The 16,920-nt window shown below is 41.3% G+C and overlaps 1 protein-coding gene across 3 annotated transcripts in view; it reads right to left on the bottom strand.

Annotated features, from left to right (window-relative positions):
- Nucleotides 1-16,707, bottom strand: part of LOC131076497 (phosphoinositide phosphatase SAC8) — a 207,863-nt gene extending 191,156 nt beyond the window's left edge. For 2 of the 3 annotated variants that reach the window (XM_058013721.2, XM_058013722.2), the window contains exons 1-3: nucleotides 16,540-16,707; nucleotides 16,175-16,348; nucleotides 12,093-12,170 (exon numbers count right to left, since the gene is read on the bottom strand). In XM_058013721.2, coding sequence (XP_057869704.1) covers nucleotides 12,093-12,170; nucleotides 16,175-16,334 — 238 coding nt within the window. In that variant the 5' untranslated portion in view covers nucleotides 16,335-16,348; nucleotides 16,540-16,707. The remainder of the gene's footprint in view (nucleotides 1-12,092; nucleotides 12,171-16,174; nucleotides 16,349-16,539) is intronic. The other variant, XM_058013720.2, reaches the window with a different exon arrangement.
- Between the last annotated feature and the right edge of the window lie 213 nt (nucleotides 16,708-16,920).

The following is a 16,920-nucleotide window of genomic DNA, read 5'->3' as shown; positions in this document are numbered from 1 at the left end:
AAATGCCCTTAGAAGATTGCACTGAGCTTGTGTCAAATTGTTCGATTTGATGGTGAGACCTCGCCCAATAGGATTCCATCTAATCATTGTTTACCCTCTCGGGTGAATAACTTAAAGCACATAGATAAAACACGTAATGCAAAATAATAATGCCATAGATATTAGATGTAATATAAGTGATGTTATTCCATTCCCCATTGTTGTGTCTCACAAGTTACATTCGGAAGTATATAAAGATACTGAGGGGGTGCGAATGCCAACCGTCGCACCGCAACTACCACCCCTCGGTTACCAACTAACCAAGACAATTACAACTTAATTAACTAGTTTTATTTTCATGTACAATATTGCCGCTAACATCATCCCCCCCAAAAGAAAAAAAGTCGTCTCCGGACGACTTAATACAAAATAGAGATGACATTAAACAGAACTGCAGACGCCAATCGAGCCCGGAACTCATACACCTGCTGCGTCCTCACCTGAAAACCCTTTTCTGCTACCATCCGATGCTCAAGTGCGGATTTCACCCTTATGGCTTCCTTTGACAGCACAGTCCTCCTGTGCCTAAACCAAACTTGTCTGCAAAACACGCTTTTTCAGTCTCAGCCTCCACCAACTGTTACTTAAATGATACTGTCTCCCTAGCCAATTTGTCCTCGATAGCCACCCGCGTCGTTGCCCTCTCAGCATCCAACTCCTGGGTACGCCGAGCTAAGTCTCATGCTAGTACTGCCTCCAACCTGGTGGTCAACTCCTCCCGAGCCCTCTATGCATCCACCAAGGTAACCTCACGTCCAGCCGAGACATACTCCGAGTTCCTCAAAGCGTACCATTCATGCCTAGAAGTGGCCACAACCTTTGGGCACAAAGGCTAGGAGATGCCTCAAATCCTCCATCACACTCCCCAAAGGCTAATAACTGAACTGAATAACTCGTTGGTGCTGTATGACTTCGCGTTCTTGCAATGCCTTCCCTCAAACTCTGTTTGTTTGCAACCTCCAAATCCGTCTCCCTCTACGGCTTATGGCTTCCCCGCCAATGCTTAGCTGCAGGCTTCTTTCTCACAGTACGGGACAACCCAACACTTACCGTGCCTTCTCTGATGCCTTCCGCCCAACTCAAAAAGTGTATTGTAGCTCAAAAATAAACTGGGGGTCGGGGGCAGTGCCCCCAGCAAGGTCGAGGGGCAACGCCTCAGGGGTCGCAATACAGGGCGGGGTCGAGGGGCAGCGCCCCCGCCACCAAGACCAATTTACAACCCTCAAAACCACACGAAAGTCCATGGCGCGCATCATTTCTGTGATATTTTAAGATGTCAAAACCCTTCTTCTCCACTCTAATATTTTCAGCATCCTAGCTCCAAATGTCATCGAATGATTTTTCTGGTCGTCGTCATTTTTTATTTTATTTTTTTTCCTCTGTAATGTCCCCGATGGCACCCCGGCCATACAACCTCCCCGTTCGGTCAACAACAGCACTGACACCTCCAATCGTACGGCCACCACCTCGTGCGGTCAACACCCTCCTTACCGTATGGACACACCTCCAGCGTACGGACAACATGGTCAACCGTGCACACCGTACGGTCCTCCTTCCGCATGCCCAACGCAGTTCAACCATACAGTGGACCACTGACGACGGAGTGGCTGTGTGTGTGTTTGTGCGGCTGCGTGTTTGTGTGGGGCTATGTTTTATGTCTCCGCGCCTTTATTCCTTGCGGCAGCGGTGGTTTCCACTACACGGTGTCTCTGTGCCTTTATTCCTTGCGGCAGCAATGGTTTCCACCGCACGATGGTCCACCGTCAATGTTGCCACCGCACGGTGGTACCACCACCGATGTTGCCACCGCACAGTGGTCCCACCGCTCGGTGTTGCCACCGCATGGTGGTCCCACCGTGGCTTTCTTCCTCTTTCTTCTTTTTTTTTTTTCTTTTGCCGTACGGATTTTTTTCTAAGTGTCCAAATTCGGCTCGGGTTTTGTGCCTCTGGGATCGCCCTTTCTCGGTTTGCCTCGCCCGAGAGTCTCCCACTTTGGTCCCGTGCCTCTCGAGTCGCCTGCCCGGCCTCTCAGGTCCCCTTCCATCCTATCGAGTTCCCCTCCAGACTCTTAGGTGTCCTTCCGACCTCTCGAGTCCCCTGCGCACTTCTCATGGTAGGGTTTCAATTTGGACCCGTTGGTGGCAAGTCTATTTTCAATGGCCATCCGAAGACCTGGAACCACAAATTCTACAGGGACCATGGTCTCCTTCCCATACATAAGAAGAAGAAGAAGAATAAAGATTTTGAAGGCTGCGGCCTTCCACACAGGGTTCCAATAGTTGCCGACACGAATGATCTTCGGATTATCTACGTCACCGAGGTTTGGGGCGTCTCCCTTCCAATATTCTTTGTATTCCGATAGGTACACCTCCTTTGTTGCTTGCTCTACTTCCTCTACTTCGAGCCTGTAGCTTTGGAACATTTCGTAATCCTCCATCTGCCAGTGGAAGAGCCCGTTCAATGACCCCATCTCATCCTCAGAGCACTCTCCTAATTTGAGAATCCCTTCCTCGTTGGGCTCCCTGCAGCCCCGTCCTTCGTTCCTCAGGTCGCCTTTTCCTTCACCCTCCGATTCCGAAGATGATGCCAATTCCTCGTCGACAACTTGGGTACTCAGATCAATGGTGTACTTCCGCCCCCCTTTCTCCATAGAAAGGGTGTTCTTTTTCCAGTCATGGTTCACCTTTGCTGTAACCAGCCACCCTCTGCCTAAGATGGCGTCGTACCCCTTCTTCTTGAGTGGGATTACCAAAAAATCTAGTATGAAGGGTTGTGTGCCGATGGTGACCGGCTGGGTCATCAGGGTGCCGAGTGGCTTGATGTCGTGCTGGTCTGCACCTACCAAGTTGAACATGGGTGGCCATAGTGTTGGCTTCCCCAGCTTCTTCCACGTATCCTCTGACAGTACATTCACCACCGAACCTCCGTCCACGATGGTGTCCTTGAGGATAGCCCCGAGAATTCCCATCTCTACTACAACAGGATGCTGACCACTATTTAAGGCCAACAACATTGGGTCAGCCGAGGGGCTTGCGCAGTGGTTTGTATGGAACTAAAAATGGCGATTCTTAACTGTGGTATTGTTTCTAGAAGGTCCTTTACCCTTATAGGTACTTCCATCTGCAGTACTTGCCTAATGATATTATTTTCAGCTTCCGTACGGGATGATGTACTCACCACCTCGTTGTTCCATCGTTCAGCCGTCATCTCACGTTCAATATTGGCCTTTGCCTCCCGTAATCTCTCCTCCGTACGGGGGTCAGGATAAGTGGCCTTTTTAGTCTGGGCGCGGGTGATCGCCAATACTTCTTTCCCACCAGTCTTCTCAGCCTTCTCAATGTTAAGAAGATTAACCCCTGCCTTTGGGCAATTTGCGTCCTCATGGTCGCCTGGCCCACACCATCGACAAAGGTGCTGAGGGGTGGCTTCCTTCGTGCAATCATGGGCGAAGTGCCCCCACTGATTACAGACCCTACATTGGATCATTGGCCAACCCTTGGCGTCATACTGGATACGGCTTTCGTTATTGTTATTGTTGTTATTCCTTCCGCCACCGCGTCTATTGTCCCGGTAACCTCCAGATGATGTCGTTGTGTTGGTTTGTTGGACCATACCCGCTAGTGCGGATGTTGTGGCCTGCTCAGTGAACAACACTTGGCTCATTTGCGTACTTCAGGTTTTCATGTTGTATGGGCATTCCTTGATGGAGTGTCCCATCACTTGGCAAATCTCACAAAAGGCCTTCTTCGGGTAGGTGCCTTTTGTGTGGCCTTCTTCCTTACAATCAGTGCACCACACCTCTTCGTTTTTACTCGTGCTTCCTTTCATGTTCTTACATTCCTTCAACATCCGGTGCATATCCCTTTGAAGAGCTTGCACCTTCTTACTTGATGATTCGTCACTGCTGCTTTCTCTCGAGGACTCCTCTTCTGCAGAGGACTTATCCTTTTTCTTCCACGATGTTTTGTCTTCACTTTCCAAATCCATCGCGCGGTTGTATGCGTCATCGTATGAAGTGGGTGGTACAATTTTCATCTTTCTCCGCAAGGATGACCGCAACCCTTCCACGAACCATCTCTTCTTTAGTCCATCAGCAGGCTGGTTTTCCATCTTCCCCAGTAATTCCTTTAACCGTCGGCTGTATGTTCGCACTGTTTCGTGCTTTCCTTGCTTTGTGCTTAATATCTCCGCCACGATCTCATTATCATCTCGAAGGAGTCGAAACTCCTTCTCAAAAGCTTTCTGTAGGTCATCCCATGTTCCCACCTTTGTTTTATCCACATCAGAGTACCAATCAATGGCTACTCCTCTCTGGGTGGCAGGGAACTGCACCACCCAATCCGCTTTGTCAACTACCCCGTTGGCTGACCATATTGTCTCACATGTACGACAATGCCGTACGAGGTCATCGTTGCCATCTCCATTGAATTTAGGCAACTTCTGTTTGCCCGCCATCGACGGGGGTCGTCTTCCTGGAGGTGGTTGTGGCTGCATCTATGCGCCGCTCCCTCCGGCGCCGGTGGTGTGTCCTGCGTGGGTGACTAGAGGTACGGTGCTTTGCCTGTTGTGTGTGGCACCTACAACCATACGGTTGTCCTCCCCTCCGTTCTCACCCACACCCACTCCTGGCTCCCTCTGGTGATCCTCACTTCGTGGCGTAAGGGATAAGTTTCTAAACTGATCCCAAGTCTCTTCGACTAGATTCTGCCGTATCCTTGTTTCCTCGAGAAACTCTTCGTGGCTCCACACCCTATGGTGTTCTGGCGACGCGTATAAATTTCCCTCGGCTTCTGCACCCTCCGTGACACCTCCTTGGTTCCCTTCGGCAGGTTGTCCTTCGGCAAGTTGCCTCAGCCTCCGTCTACATTCTACTTGTTGTTCCAGAATCAAGGCCCTCTGCGCGGCCTCCCACTCGTCTGTTTCTGCTTTCTTATTTCTATCTTTATTTAATAGGTTGGGCATTAATTCCCATACATTTCCATAATTCACAACACATAAACCAGAACACGCCTTTATTAATTCATTTCGTCAATACAACTCGTGTCAATATTATGACACTTTTATTTGAATATAGGATAGTCCTTTATCCCGATAGGATTTAGGGTTCAATTCCTTCCTGGCCTCGTGCCATCTCGTCCGGCTTCCTGACGGCTGCTTTCTTCGTACTGTTGAAGAATTTGTTGGCGTTGCTCTTCCTAGGCAATCTCCTCCAGGCGAGCTTGCTGTGCCAGCGATGCCTGTGCAAGCAGCCGGGGAAGATGGTTCATCAACCGATTTACTGCTGGGCTAACCTCCAACGCTGTCCACACGGCACTTGGTGGGATTTCCGCCTTCATGGCCTCTCGTCGGACGTAGGTCTCGATGGCTACCTGGAGCAGAATTGAAAATTCCCTTGTCGCAGTGTCTTCTCCGTTGTAGAGCTCTGTTTGCGCGTCGTCAGCCTCTGGGTTTATCTCACCAACGGGTAGGCCCATCGTGTCCATGCGCCATCCGCATCTTCCGTTCCCGAGTACATCTAGGCAACGGCGCCAAATGTTTACCCTCTCGGGTGAATAACTTAAAGCACACAGATAAAACACGTAATGCAGAATAATAATGCCATAGATATCAGATGTAATATAAGTGATGTTATTCCATTCCCCATTGTTGTGTCTCACAAGTTACATTCGGAAGTATATAAAGATACCGAGGGGGGTGCGAGCGCCAACCGTCGCACCGCAACTACCACCCCTCGGTTGCCAACTAACCAAGACAATTACAACTTAATTAACTAGTTTTATTTTCATGTACAATATTGTCGCTAACAATCATTCACCCATATTCTTACATTCTAGGTCTTAAAATAGACTCTCTCAACCCTTTCCTTTTGCCATTTCTTCAAACTCAAGCTAGTTTAGGATAAAACAAAGCATCACGATATTGAAATATTAGATGATCTAAGTTCCATGGATTCAAGCAATCACATCAACCAACAGAGCTTATCCACACATCGTGACCCGTAATACCAGAACCTTGGAGTTGTTTCAAGTGATCCTTAAGCCAATCTTCAGCACTTGAGTAGCTTTGTTCAAGAGAGGATAAGAGACTTTTATTTTGTGTTTGCATGTGCGTAAAAAGCACATCAACAGGTTATTTGTAAGGTTGGCCTCCTCTGAGTTTCCATTAATTTATTGTCCTAATGTCATCTAAGTTGTGATCTGTCTTATAAGGCAGGGGCATGATAGTCCACCCTTCCTGATATTGCTTGTCTGTAATGTCGCCACTTTGGAATAGAATTTAATGGTAAATAATAATAAGAAATTTAAAATTCAAAAGAATAAAAATAAAATTAAAATTAAAATATAAAATAATATAACTAAATATAATTAGAAATTAATTAAGTTAATGAATGGTCAAAAGAGATGGAATGAAAATTGTGAATCCCTCAAACATGAGATATAAAAGGGAGAAGAGAACCTCATTTTAGGAGGGGATAATTTGGGAATCAGAAGTGCGGATCTGATTTAAAATAAGAAGTACAGATCTGATGGTGATAGGTTGTGTCCCTTTCAAAGGGTGCTAATGGAGAAAGGGTGTGTCTTCAACCAAAGGGCATATATGATGAAGAGGTGTGACCTCCCCCTCACATTGAAAGATATAAAAGAAAGGAATCCAAAGCATCTAGTGGAAGCACCATCAATTAGAGCAGATCAGAACTATTATTAAGTTACAGGCATTGGCAGCCTCCTAGTAGGGGACATTACATTGTCCTCAAGCTAAGTCACCGCGTTCGAATTCGAATTCGAATTCAGCGACCATGAAATTCGGATAAAATTCGGCAAGGGCAAAAAAGTCGAAAAAAAAATCGACATTAAATTCACCTTATATAAATTTTTTTTAAATAAAAATAATATATATCCAATAAATTATAAAAATAAAAATTAATATATATTTTTTAAATTAAAAAACAGAACAAAAACAGATCAATAAGTAAAATAGAATAATAATAATTTAAATATAAAATATAAATATAAATAAAAAAAAATCATAATAGAACTCTCACCCGATAAGTTAAAACTCTCACGGGATAATAACAATAATTATTAATATTTTAACAATAAAACTCTCACCCTAAGTTTAATTAAAGAAAAAAAAGATCACCTTGTCCTCCTTTTATGCGTGCGAATACAACATTTCCCTTGAGAATTTATGTTTGTCGATTCCTATGTGAATACATTTAACAGAGCAAAAGTCAAAAGGAAAACTTGCGACACCCGTGCAGGGGGCTCACGAAATCAAAAACAGAGCACAAACACGCACAAACTGAGCACGAACAGACACCAACAACTTCAATCGCACGATGGACGAACTTCAACTTCAGCCAGAACCCTACAAAACAAAACCCATATTTTCGTCGTACGAATTTGGGCCTGAACCCTACGAATTTGAGCCAGAAAACAAACTCACATTTTCGCCATACGAATTTTGAACCTGAAGTCGAAAAATTCGGCGAATGTGGTGACACAGTCCTCAAGCAATGACAGTTTAACCAAATCTTTTCAATGTGAGGATCACTAAACTAACCCTTGGAGATTTGTAAACTTTGGATCCTTCATTTGCACAATGTCATTGATATCTCTTAACATTAAAGCAAGAACTTGTATATTAAGACGAGCATTAGAAGCATGGCACACATCTATGACCTTAAATTCAATGTTCTTTGAAGAAGTTTTCTTTTCATTTGTCAGAGGAACCTTAGGGGGGTCCTATGAAGAGATTTCAAGTTGACGTATCACTGTTAAGATCAATTCATATTGGTTGGATAAATTGTTTCTAGATCTTGAGGATACAAGAGTGTAGTAACTACTAGATTTGCTCCTCAAAACTCCACTCGTTTATTGCCCTTGTTTCTTTTGATTGAAAGCTTTTGAGATCTTCTTCATCGTACCTTGTTTTCTTGCTAGAATTTCCCTTTGCTTCTTTGTCGAACATTGCCTCTATATTACTTGCATGGCTTTCTTTTCCACATATGTGTCCTAGCTCTCATTTTTCCTTACACTTGAAGCACAAATTTTTCTTTCTTAGGTCTTCTCATTAACTTTTAAAGTCTTCTTGATTACAAACATGCACATGCTCCCATTTTTCCTTACAATGGAAACATGGTTTTCCTTCTTGAAGTTCATTTAGGCCATTTCTAGAGGAAATTCCTATTTATGCCAATTTTCATTATAGGGATATTTGCTATGTGTGTTTTATGTAAAATTCTTAGTGTAGGGCTTGTCCTTTGATGAAGTAATTTCCAACTTGGTTGCCTTTTGGATTGCATCTTTAAGTATTGTCAGATCAAGGACACTTACCATGTCCCTAATTTATTCTTTTAACCCTTCCACAAATAGGTATGTGAACCTCCTTTGAGAAACCTCTGGTACCATGACTAATAGTTCTTGGAATTTAGTGGCATAATTTTCTACAGTTCCATGTTTTTTTAGTTGTGTTACTCTTTAAAGTACCATTCGGGGTGTCTTTGATCAAATCTTGTGATAAGCCTTTGAGAGTAAAGTCATTGTAAGTGGTTATGTGTTGGTGGCCTTGGCTAATAAGGCCATGATGGCACTAATCATGGGTTGCTTGCTCCCTCTAAGCAAAATATGGTGATTTTTATGGCATCATGGGACTAAGTGAAAGATAGGTGTCCATCTTTTGGACCAATGAACGTGTCGTAACCTTTCCGGATCCATCAAAGTTGGGAAGGGTCATTTTAATTACCATTCGTTTCAAATCTTTGTTGGGTTGTCCTCTTTTCCTACTTGGGGTGTTTCGTGTTTTAGCATCACAATAACCTTTAAAAGAGACATTTCTCCTAACTTCGGGATCTAGTCTTGAGTATGCTTCAACAGTCTCATCAACATCGTTAATAGGTGGATTATTCGCTTCTTCCATAACTGTGTGTTCTCTCCTAGGTATGAAGAGAGATCTTGTTGGCCTAAGGGTTGATACCCTTGAAAGGTTAGAGTTGGCATCCCTCCCATTAGTTTGGTTGGGTCAAGGATTATTGTTGTTCATATTTTAGATGGCTTCGAGAAGTAGTTGTGTCATTCTCTCATTTTGCTCCATGAGAGCTTGAATTTTTGCTCCATGAAGATCCTCAATTCATTTCCCATTTGTTTGCTCAATGTGTTGTTTTGTGTAGGGTTACTGGTGGACGCAATTTTCTTCTTTTCTTTTTCCAAGGCCCTTTGAGCTCTTTGGCTGAGTTGCATCAACTATCTTTCGTCCTTCAGGCTGGCAAGAACAAACCTCTCATACATATTGTAATGTTCCCTTTTGGGATTACCCTAGATTTTTCCCTAAAATCATCAATAAAGTAAATAAGGAATGAAGTATATTTAAGGAATGCAAAATTACCAACTTCAAATCTTGATTTAGATCCTACAACCAAGTCAGTTATCATTTCTAATATAATTGATGATGACTGTCTAATATTCATGAAAGATCGAAAAACATATAATCAATAATGATACAAGGAGAATCCTAATCCTTACATCACCATTGCAAATTACATGGTGTGCATGTGGGATTCAATCAAAGAATTTGCCTAACAACTAATCCACCCTATGGAATCCCTCGGGAAATCATATAAGGCACCAAGAGCCTGTCCTTTCCAATCAAGCCCAAGAGCACAGAATGAACACCCAGTCATTCGGCCTCTTGGCCCCACCTAGGGGTCGGCATACTCAATGGGGGAGTCAGTGCTGCTGCCTCCTTATTATGTATTTCATCCTTCACTCCACAATGGGATGGTTGATTTCTACAACAATCAACCATTATAGAGGTTGGAGAGGAATCAACAATAGGGTGCCTGGAAATCCTCCTATCTAAGCCCAAGAGCAGACACTCACCCTCTTGGCCCCAAGTGGCGCTCGCCTTCCTTGCATTTCCTTCTCTTCTCTACATGATTGCTTGCCAGTTAGAAATAGATTAATGTTTTAGGATATGTATTTCACCTTATTATCTATGCCTAACACATAAGAGATTATATGTTAGATAATATCTTCATCATGCATACAGTGAGCATAAATCTCATGCATAACCCAGATGAACAAGAATGCTATTGCGGCTTGCCTGCAATTAATAGTAATTTCTGATCTGATCTAAGTGCCTCATCGCTGGTATCTTATGAACTGATCTACTCCTTATGAGCACCGATGCTAATTGAAATGATTTTCTTGCTGCTTCCTCCATCGTGGTCTTCTTGCCTTTATAACTTCATGTCTCTTGACGAGAGACCTCTTGAAGAGAGACAACTCTTGGAAGTTGCTGTCGTTAAGGGATGGACACAACCTTTCTTAACAATGCCTTTTCATATCCCAAACCAATCGCTGCATTTAAGTATCTTAACCACTGTTAGTTTGATTGCTGTTAGCATAACTTAATCGCTGTTCATAATAAGAGTGTTGCTTCCATTATATTAATCATTGCCCATCCTTGAAAAGGAATTGCTGTCTAATTGTTGCTTCTAATAATCGCTGCTGTTTGTTAACTTGCTGCTCTTAAGGTAATCGCTGTTCTCTGCTCCTTTATTTAGGATAATCACTGCCTGTCCTTTTTTTTTATGATCCCTTTAGAGGTAATCACACCTTTCTTAAATACATGCCCTTTGTCTCTATGTCAAGGGAGTCAACCCTAAGCAAAATTCATTTAATTTATCCCAAACACCAAACAGGTCGGCTAGCAAAGATGATACACTCAGTCAGCCCTTTTGAATTTCCATTAATTATGTCGCCTAGGGTTATTTGTAAGGTCAGCCTCCTTTGAGTTTCCATTAATTTATTGTCCTAATTTCATCTATTTAAGCTGCAATCTGTCTTACAAGGCAGGGGCATGACACATGTATGGTCAGCCTCCTTTGAGTTTCCATTAATTTATTGTCCTAATGTCATCTATTTAAGCTGCAATCTGTCTTACAAGGCAGAGGCATGACACATGTATGCAAAGGTGAGCTTAAAGATCTCAGCAAAAGGCATTAAATAATTTTGCCCTTGGCCAGCCTGTGTAATGTGCTGGGCTATTTGAAATAATTTTGCAATATTTTGTTTGAGACCCACTTTGGTAATTGGTGCTAGGAGGCCAACTTTGGATGTGTGTGATGGGTGTGTTATGTCTGGGCTGACCTAAGTTGGGACGACTGTTCGGTCAAGGAGAATCATCATGAATTTGGAAATGAATTGCTCTGAGCAGCGCAAGTATCTGATGGGACGAAACCCCCAAAAGGCACAAAGCGGGTAGGACGAAACCCCTATCCAGATTACTCTGGTTAATCTCTACAGTGCAGATTATATATATATTGCAGGTCTTAACAGTGAAGAGAACAAGGAGCAGACTCATGCATCTGCAGGGAGAATTACAAGCCCTGCACAGGGAATTGTGGATGAGCAGCACAGGGAGGAGATTCAGGCACCACTGCACCACTTCCAAGGCACCTATCACCCATATTCTTTAGCCACCAAACTGAACTGAGAAGCCACATCTGCAAGCAGCAATCTTTGAGTGGACTTTTAGGCAGTATACTATAAGAGTTCTATTTATCAGACCTCTGTACTGATCAGCCCAAAGGCTTAATGTAGCAGGACTATGTTCTCATTGATTTTCCTTTCTGTGAAAGCAAATATTTTATTTGCATTGTAAACCTACTTTCCTGCAAATAACTTGGTAGTAGTTGGCTTTAGTGTTTATAATCAGACATTTACATAAAGGTTCAAATCTGCAAATCATTTTATTTTTTAGTTTCCGGATCTGTGAAGCATTCTTTCATTTTCTCTGATTTATTAGAGATAAGGATAGCATAAGATTAATAGAACATTTCAGTATAGAGCATTTTGCATACTTGCATAATTTTCTTTTCTAAAGCAAAAGGAGAAAAACAAAGCTTTATTAAACAAAAGAGCAAAGGAAATGAAATAGACAATAGCAGTTTCCAAAAGAAAAGCTCGTAAACAAATTTAATTGCCTCTTCATATAATTAAGGAAAAGTATTGCATAAAAATGTAAAGAATTTGCATTTCAGCCAAAAGTACCTGCAAGTAATCGGATTGTACCAACTACACCATAAATGAGAGTTGTTTCTGTTGGATTGCTGCCAATATCTGCTTCACCTGAAAAAACAGTAACACCGTAGATTATAGTTAAAGAAACTTAATTTGATGTATTAAGAAACCAAGTTAACTAATTTGTTTCCAATCCTGCAAACTACAATGTGTTCATGTTTTAAAAAGTAATTTGCCAAAGAAAGAGAAAAGCATTCCAAATGCCATTATAATTATAAAATTAATGCCCGATAACTAGTAGCTTGTGTTGGACACAATGGATCACTGAGAGGGGGGTGAATCAGTGATTTAAACAGTTTTTACTTAATCAGAGCTATACCGATTCAATATGAGATACACAAGATGCAGACCGGTTACCAAAGCAATGCAAACAGTGTGTGTAGGAGAAATGGCTAAAGGATTAATACATCACACACATGAAGATGCACCACATAACACCAGATGTACGAGGAAAACCCAATGTGGGAAAAACCTCGGTGAGAATAGCTGCTAGAGATCTTCTGCTCCAATCCAGCCTCACAATGAAGAGATCTGATTACAAATTTTAAGGCACCAACCCCTGATTTATGAGCACCAACTCAAAGGAGCACCAACCCCTACACAATTTATAGGCTACAACCTAAAGGAGCTACAACCCCTGCACTAAGCACCTACTCAGTGAAAATAATATGAAAACTTAGATATACAAATGAGATCCTTGCTGCAAATGAAGTTTTGCAACCCTTCAAAGCTCTGCACTACCGGTTTCTATCTTACCGGTTTGTATCAGCTCAACACACACTGCAACTTAACCTTTCTGCTGGTTCTAACTCTGCTTAATCTTCTCTCCCTCTATTCTGCTGAATTCAAATCACACTTGGTTACTCTTTATCAGGTATTACTTCTTTCAGTTTGTCACCTCAGCATTCTATGCTCACTTTGCCAGTTTGTTCCTTACACTGGTTTACCCTGCTTCTCCTTACCGGTACAATCTTCACTCACAAACACTTCAAGTGTTTATCTCTTTGGCTCTCAGACAGCAATTTCACACTCTTCTTTTCCCTTCAGTAGCACCACAATCTGTCTTAGGTCACCATATTTTAAACTAAAGCTTTCTCGCCAAAAACCAATTCAAACAGAGGGTGGCTAGGGTTTCCTTCTCCCGACCAAATCCAATCTAATCTAATCCACCTTGGATCGCACACCTGCATTGGGGGAATAAGCCATCACACGTTTTCCATCTGTCCAAAGTATGTTGCCAAAAATAGCAAACCCGACCATGATTTCCGGCCTTGAAATCTGTCGACTCATTTATGACCCAGCTATTTCCTTCTCGAGGTCCTCTTGCAATCCGATTTCCTTGCTTCAATCCAGGCGCCAACAACTCCCTGATCTTTCTCTGTCGTTCATTCTTCCTCGAGCCGCATCAATCTGTTATCAACCCGTGATTTGTGGTTGTTTCATTTAATGTCGACTAACTGCTCCAACAACCATGTCGATGGAAACTTCACCGACCTCTGCATGCTCGCCACCTCAGCTCCATGTGGCATCACATCGGCATACACTCAACTTACCGACACAAGGTTGGTTTAAACTTGATCATTCATAAAACTCATACCGGCATAAGCCCTTATCGATGAGACCTTCTCCTGCTGCTAACCGGCAGAATACACTACATCGGTAGTACAACTTCACCTTCGGTGGTCTGTGATCTCTTTGTCACTCTACCTCTTTATCACAAACATTATCACAAGTAAACAGCCAGCCTTTATACCGGTTACAACTCGTCATGCCAACACACACCTTCATATCACCTCTTACCAGTGATGTCACTAACAGTCTCAATACCTACTTGTCTTCCACCATACCGATTGACAAGCCTTCATGTTAATCTTCCTTAGTCTTCTTCATACCGGGTTGACATACCTCTACCGGTTGACATCAATGACAACTCAATGCCAACAGCCTGGAATGAATTGATATCCTTCTATGCTGTAAATATTATGCAGGCAGTCATAATCTAACAAGTAATGAGATTTCATGAGTAAATTCATTGTACAGACTTCCTTTCCATTCACAACCCCCTTGGAAATATTACAAAATCAAGAATACATAGAAATACCGCAATACACTTCTTTTATGACACTATGAATTCATTATTGATTTCTAGGAATATATGTTTCAATGCTTATTGTCTTTTTCTATGTTAAAACAAGTTCTCAGGTTTTGAGAGTGATAATGCTTTAGGGTTTTTCTGCAACAATGTCACAAAAGCCCCAAGGTAAAGATTAATTCCATCATCCCCATAATGCTATGTCCAAAAATGTATCACATTCAAATTCATATCATTATTGATTTTTAACAAACAATGTTCAGTAGTCAGGACATAATCTTAATTGTGTATGTTCAGTTTCACCAAAAAGCATCGGTCAGCTAAAATATAAAACATATATGTACAGCAGAAAAATTTGCAAACATCCCTACAAGAGACCGATTAAACAGAAGTCCATCTAAAAGGAGAGCTAGTCCATCTAAAAGGAGAGCTCCACATTACAGATCTAAAGACAGAATTATCATGAAAAGATGTTGAAACTTGAAAAGGTTCATGATGAATGGACAGAAATAGTTTCTTATTTTCTAATGTCCTTTTGCTGATTTTGAATGTGTTTAATTGTAGAAATGGCCTACAAAATATTATTTTCTCATAATTACGTTTTAGAACATGACTATACAGGGTGGTTGTATTTTTTGTAATCTGATTTGATCAGCGGATCCTATTGTTAGGCTTAACTAATATGTAAAGCAAAGTTGATCTGGAGTCCGTCTATGGCTTGGAAGTTGCCTGGAATTGAGCAGCCCAACCTGCCATAAACGGCCCGATAAAAAATTTAGTTCCTCCAAAGGAAAAAATAATTCAAATTCCCATAAAAAATCTGTCTTCATTTCAGCATATCAAAACTTCTCCTCGATCCTCCTTCAAAGGTTTGCAATAGAGCTAAATTCAGGAGCTTATATATGCTTTATTTTTCACATTGTTTATAAATTGCCACCGTTTATGAATGCATTTTAAAATATAAGGGAATAGAAAGTAATGCAATTCTATTCACCTTATTAACTCTTCCGACCTCCAGAATCATAGGAAGTCAGTTGTTATCTAAATTACAGGAAATCAATCCTTCCACCATTTAACACAAACCCTGATAACATTCAATCCTATTCTACCAGGTTTGAAACCTGGATCATTATAGCGACAAGTTCCGCATCTCAATAACTAACCACAGCTAGATATGCAACCACAAGTTAATGTAAATAATAGTTTCTACTTTCTTCTAGCTACCCATACAAGAGTCTTTATTCATCAATCCAAAATTGAAGCATCCCACGTGCCTGGATCAAATAACCAGTTTTTGAAAAAAAAACCCAACCATAATAATAAAGCTAAAAACCAATTCATAGAAACCTCCCAGTAATGAAGCCACGGGAAGACACCTGGTGAATTGAAACTGTGTACTGTTTCTAACTTTAATAGAAAATGAAACATTTCTTTGTTTACAATGACACTGGTGTCCGTTACCTGGTACATAAAATCTTGGGAGGTGATGAGGATTCTAAATATTCCTCTATTTCTAAATATAAACAAACATCTTATTAAGAAACATAGAATTTTCACTCATGATATTAGTATGCAATGCTTCTGGATTTCACGGTAGATTTTTTAATGAGATCAAACTCCATGATCCATCATGGAAAGGAGAAAACAAATGAAGAACATTGAAGAAAAAAATCACAAAGTCAAATCCAAAAACAGTGTATGTTGATGTTTTTATTCTTCTCAAAACTTTTTAAAAATCCCCCCTTTTGAAAAATACACCACCATGTCCTTTTTATTTTGATCATTCTTTCATGCAACCACTTTTGTCTGTAACTTTAAACGGGTAAATAGGCGTTACAGACCAATTTGGCCTAGTTGACCTTAACACATCTCAATTTCAAATTTTGATTTAATATTTGGCCTGATAGCCCAATTCAGCCGAGCTAACAATTCCCAGAAATAAGAAAATTGCACCACTTACTAATAATTTTTAGAGATCCATCCAATCGACTTATAGAAAGAGGGTGACCATCAGAGGGCTTTACGATGTAGTCCTCTTCAAACACCAGTAGCTGCATTTCATCGTATATTTTGCCTTGATGAGCCAAATGAGCCATTTCCTTTTCACAGGCCGCCATCATTCAGATCATTACCCCTGAAGAACACACCAATTAACGTCTTTCAGACATCATTTGAAGAAATTTTGTCAGCTACTATTAACAAAGTGAGCAACGAAAGTCCAAAATTGGTGACAGGTGTGATATTTTGTCGTTTGTGTTGAAATGAATTCTTTGCTGTAATAAACGAGTGAGATGAAAGAGAGTTTGCATCCTTCCATTGTCTTACCTTAAATTTGCTATACACCTTTACCTTCAGTTTCCTGCCAGCCTGCGCAGGTCGAAATTAATGGAGATGGATTTTAATTTACTCCAATTTTGGAGTGCCTTCGATATCTTGAAATCTTAGTTAGTGTGATCGCGTGGGAAAGGGACGGCCGCCTTTGGTTTTTTATTTCGTTAAATATCAATTTCAATGTACCGTTTATGCAATTTAAAAATGCAACGAGTTTTATAGTCTTTTACTTCATGTTATTTCTTTAAAGACAATTGATATTACTGAGAAATTATGAAGTGAATTTCACCTAATGAGAAATTATGATAGAAGATAGATGGATTAGGTCTAGTAGTAAATTATGGAGTTAAAGCCTAAGATAAGTAAATCCTAAGT

Source organism: Cryptomeria japonica, chromosome 5 (assembly GCF_030272615.1).
Source record: "Cryptomeria japonica chromosome 5, Sugi_1.0, whole genome shotgun sequence".
NCBI classification, from domain to species: domain Eukaryota; kingdom Viridiplantae; phylum Streptophyta; class Pinopsida; order Cupressales; family Cupressaceae; genus Cryptomeria; species Cryptomeria japonica.
The sequence above is the reverse complement of the archived record's forward strand: the minus strand, read 5'-3'. Positions and strand labels throughout refer to the sequence as shown.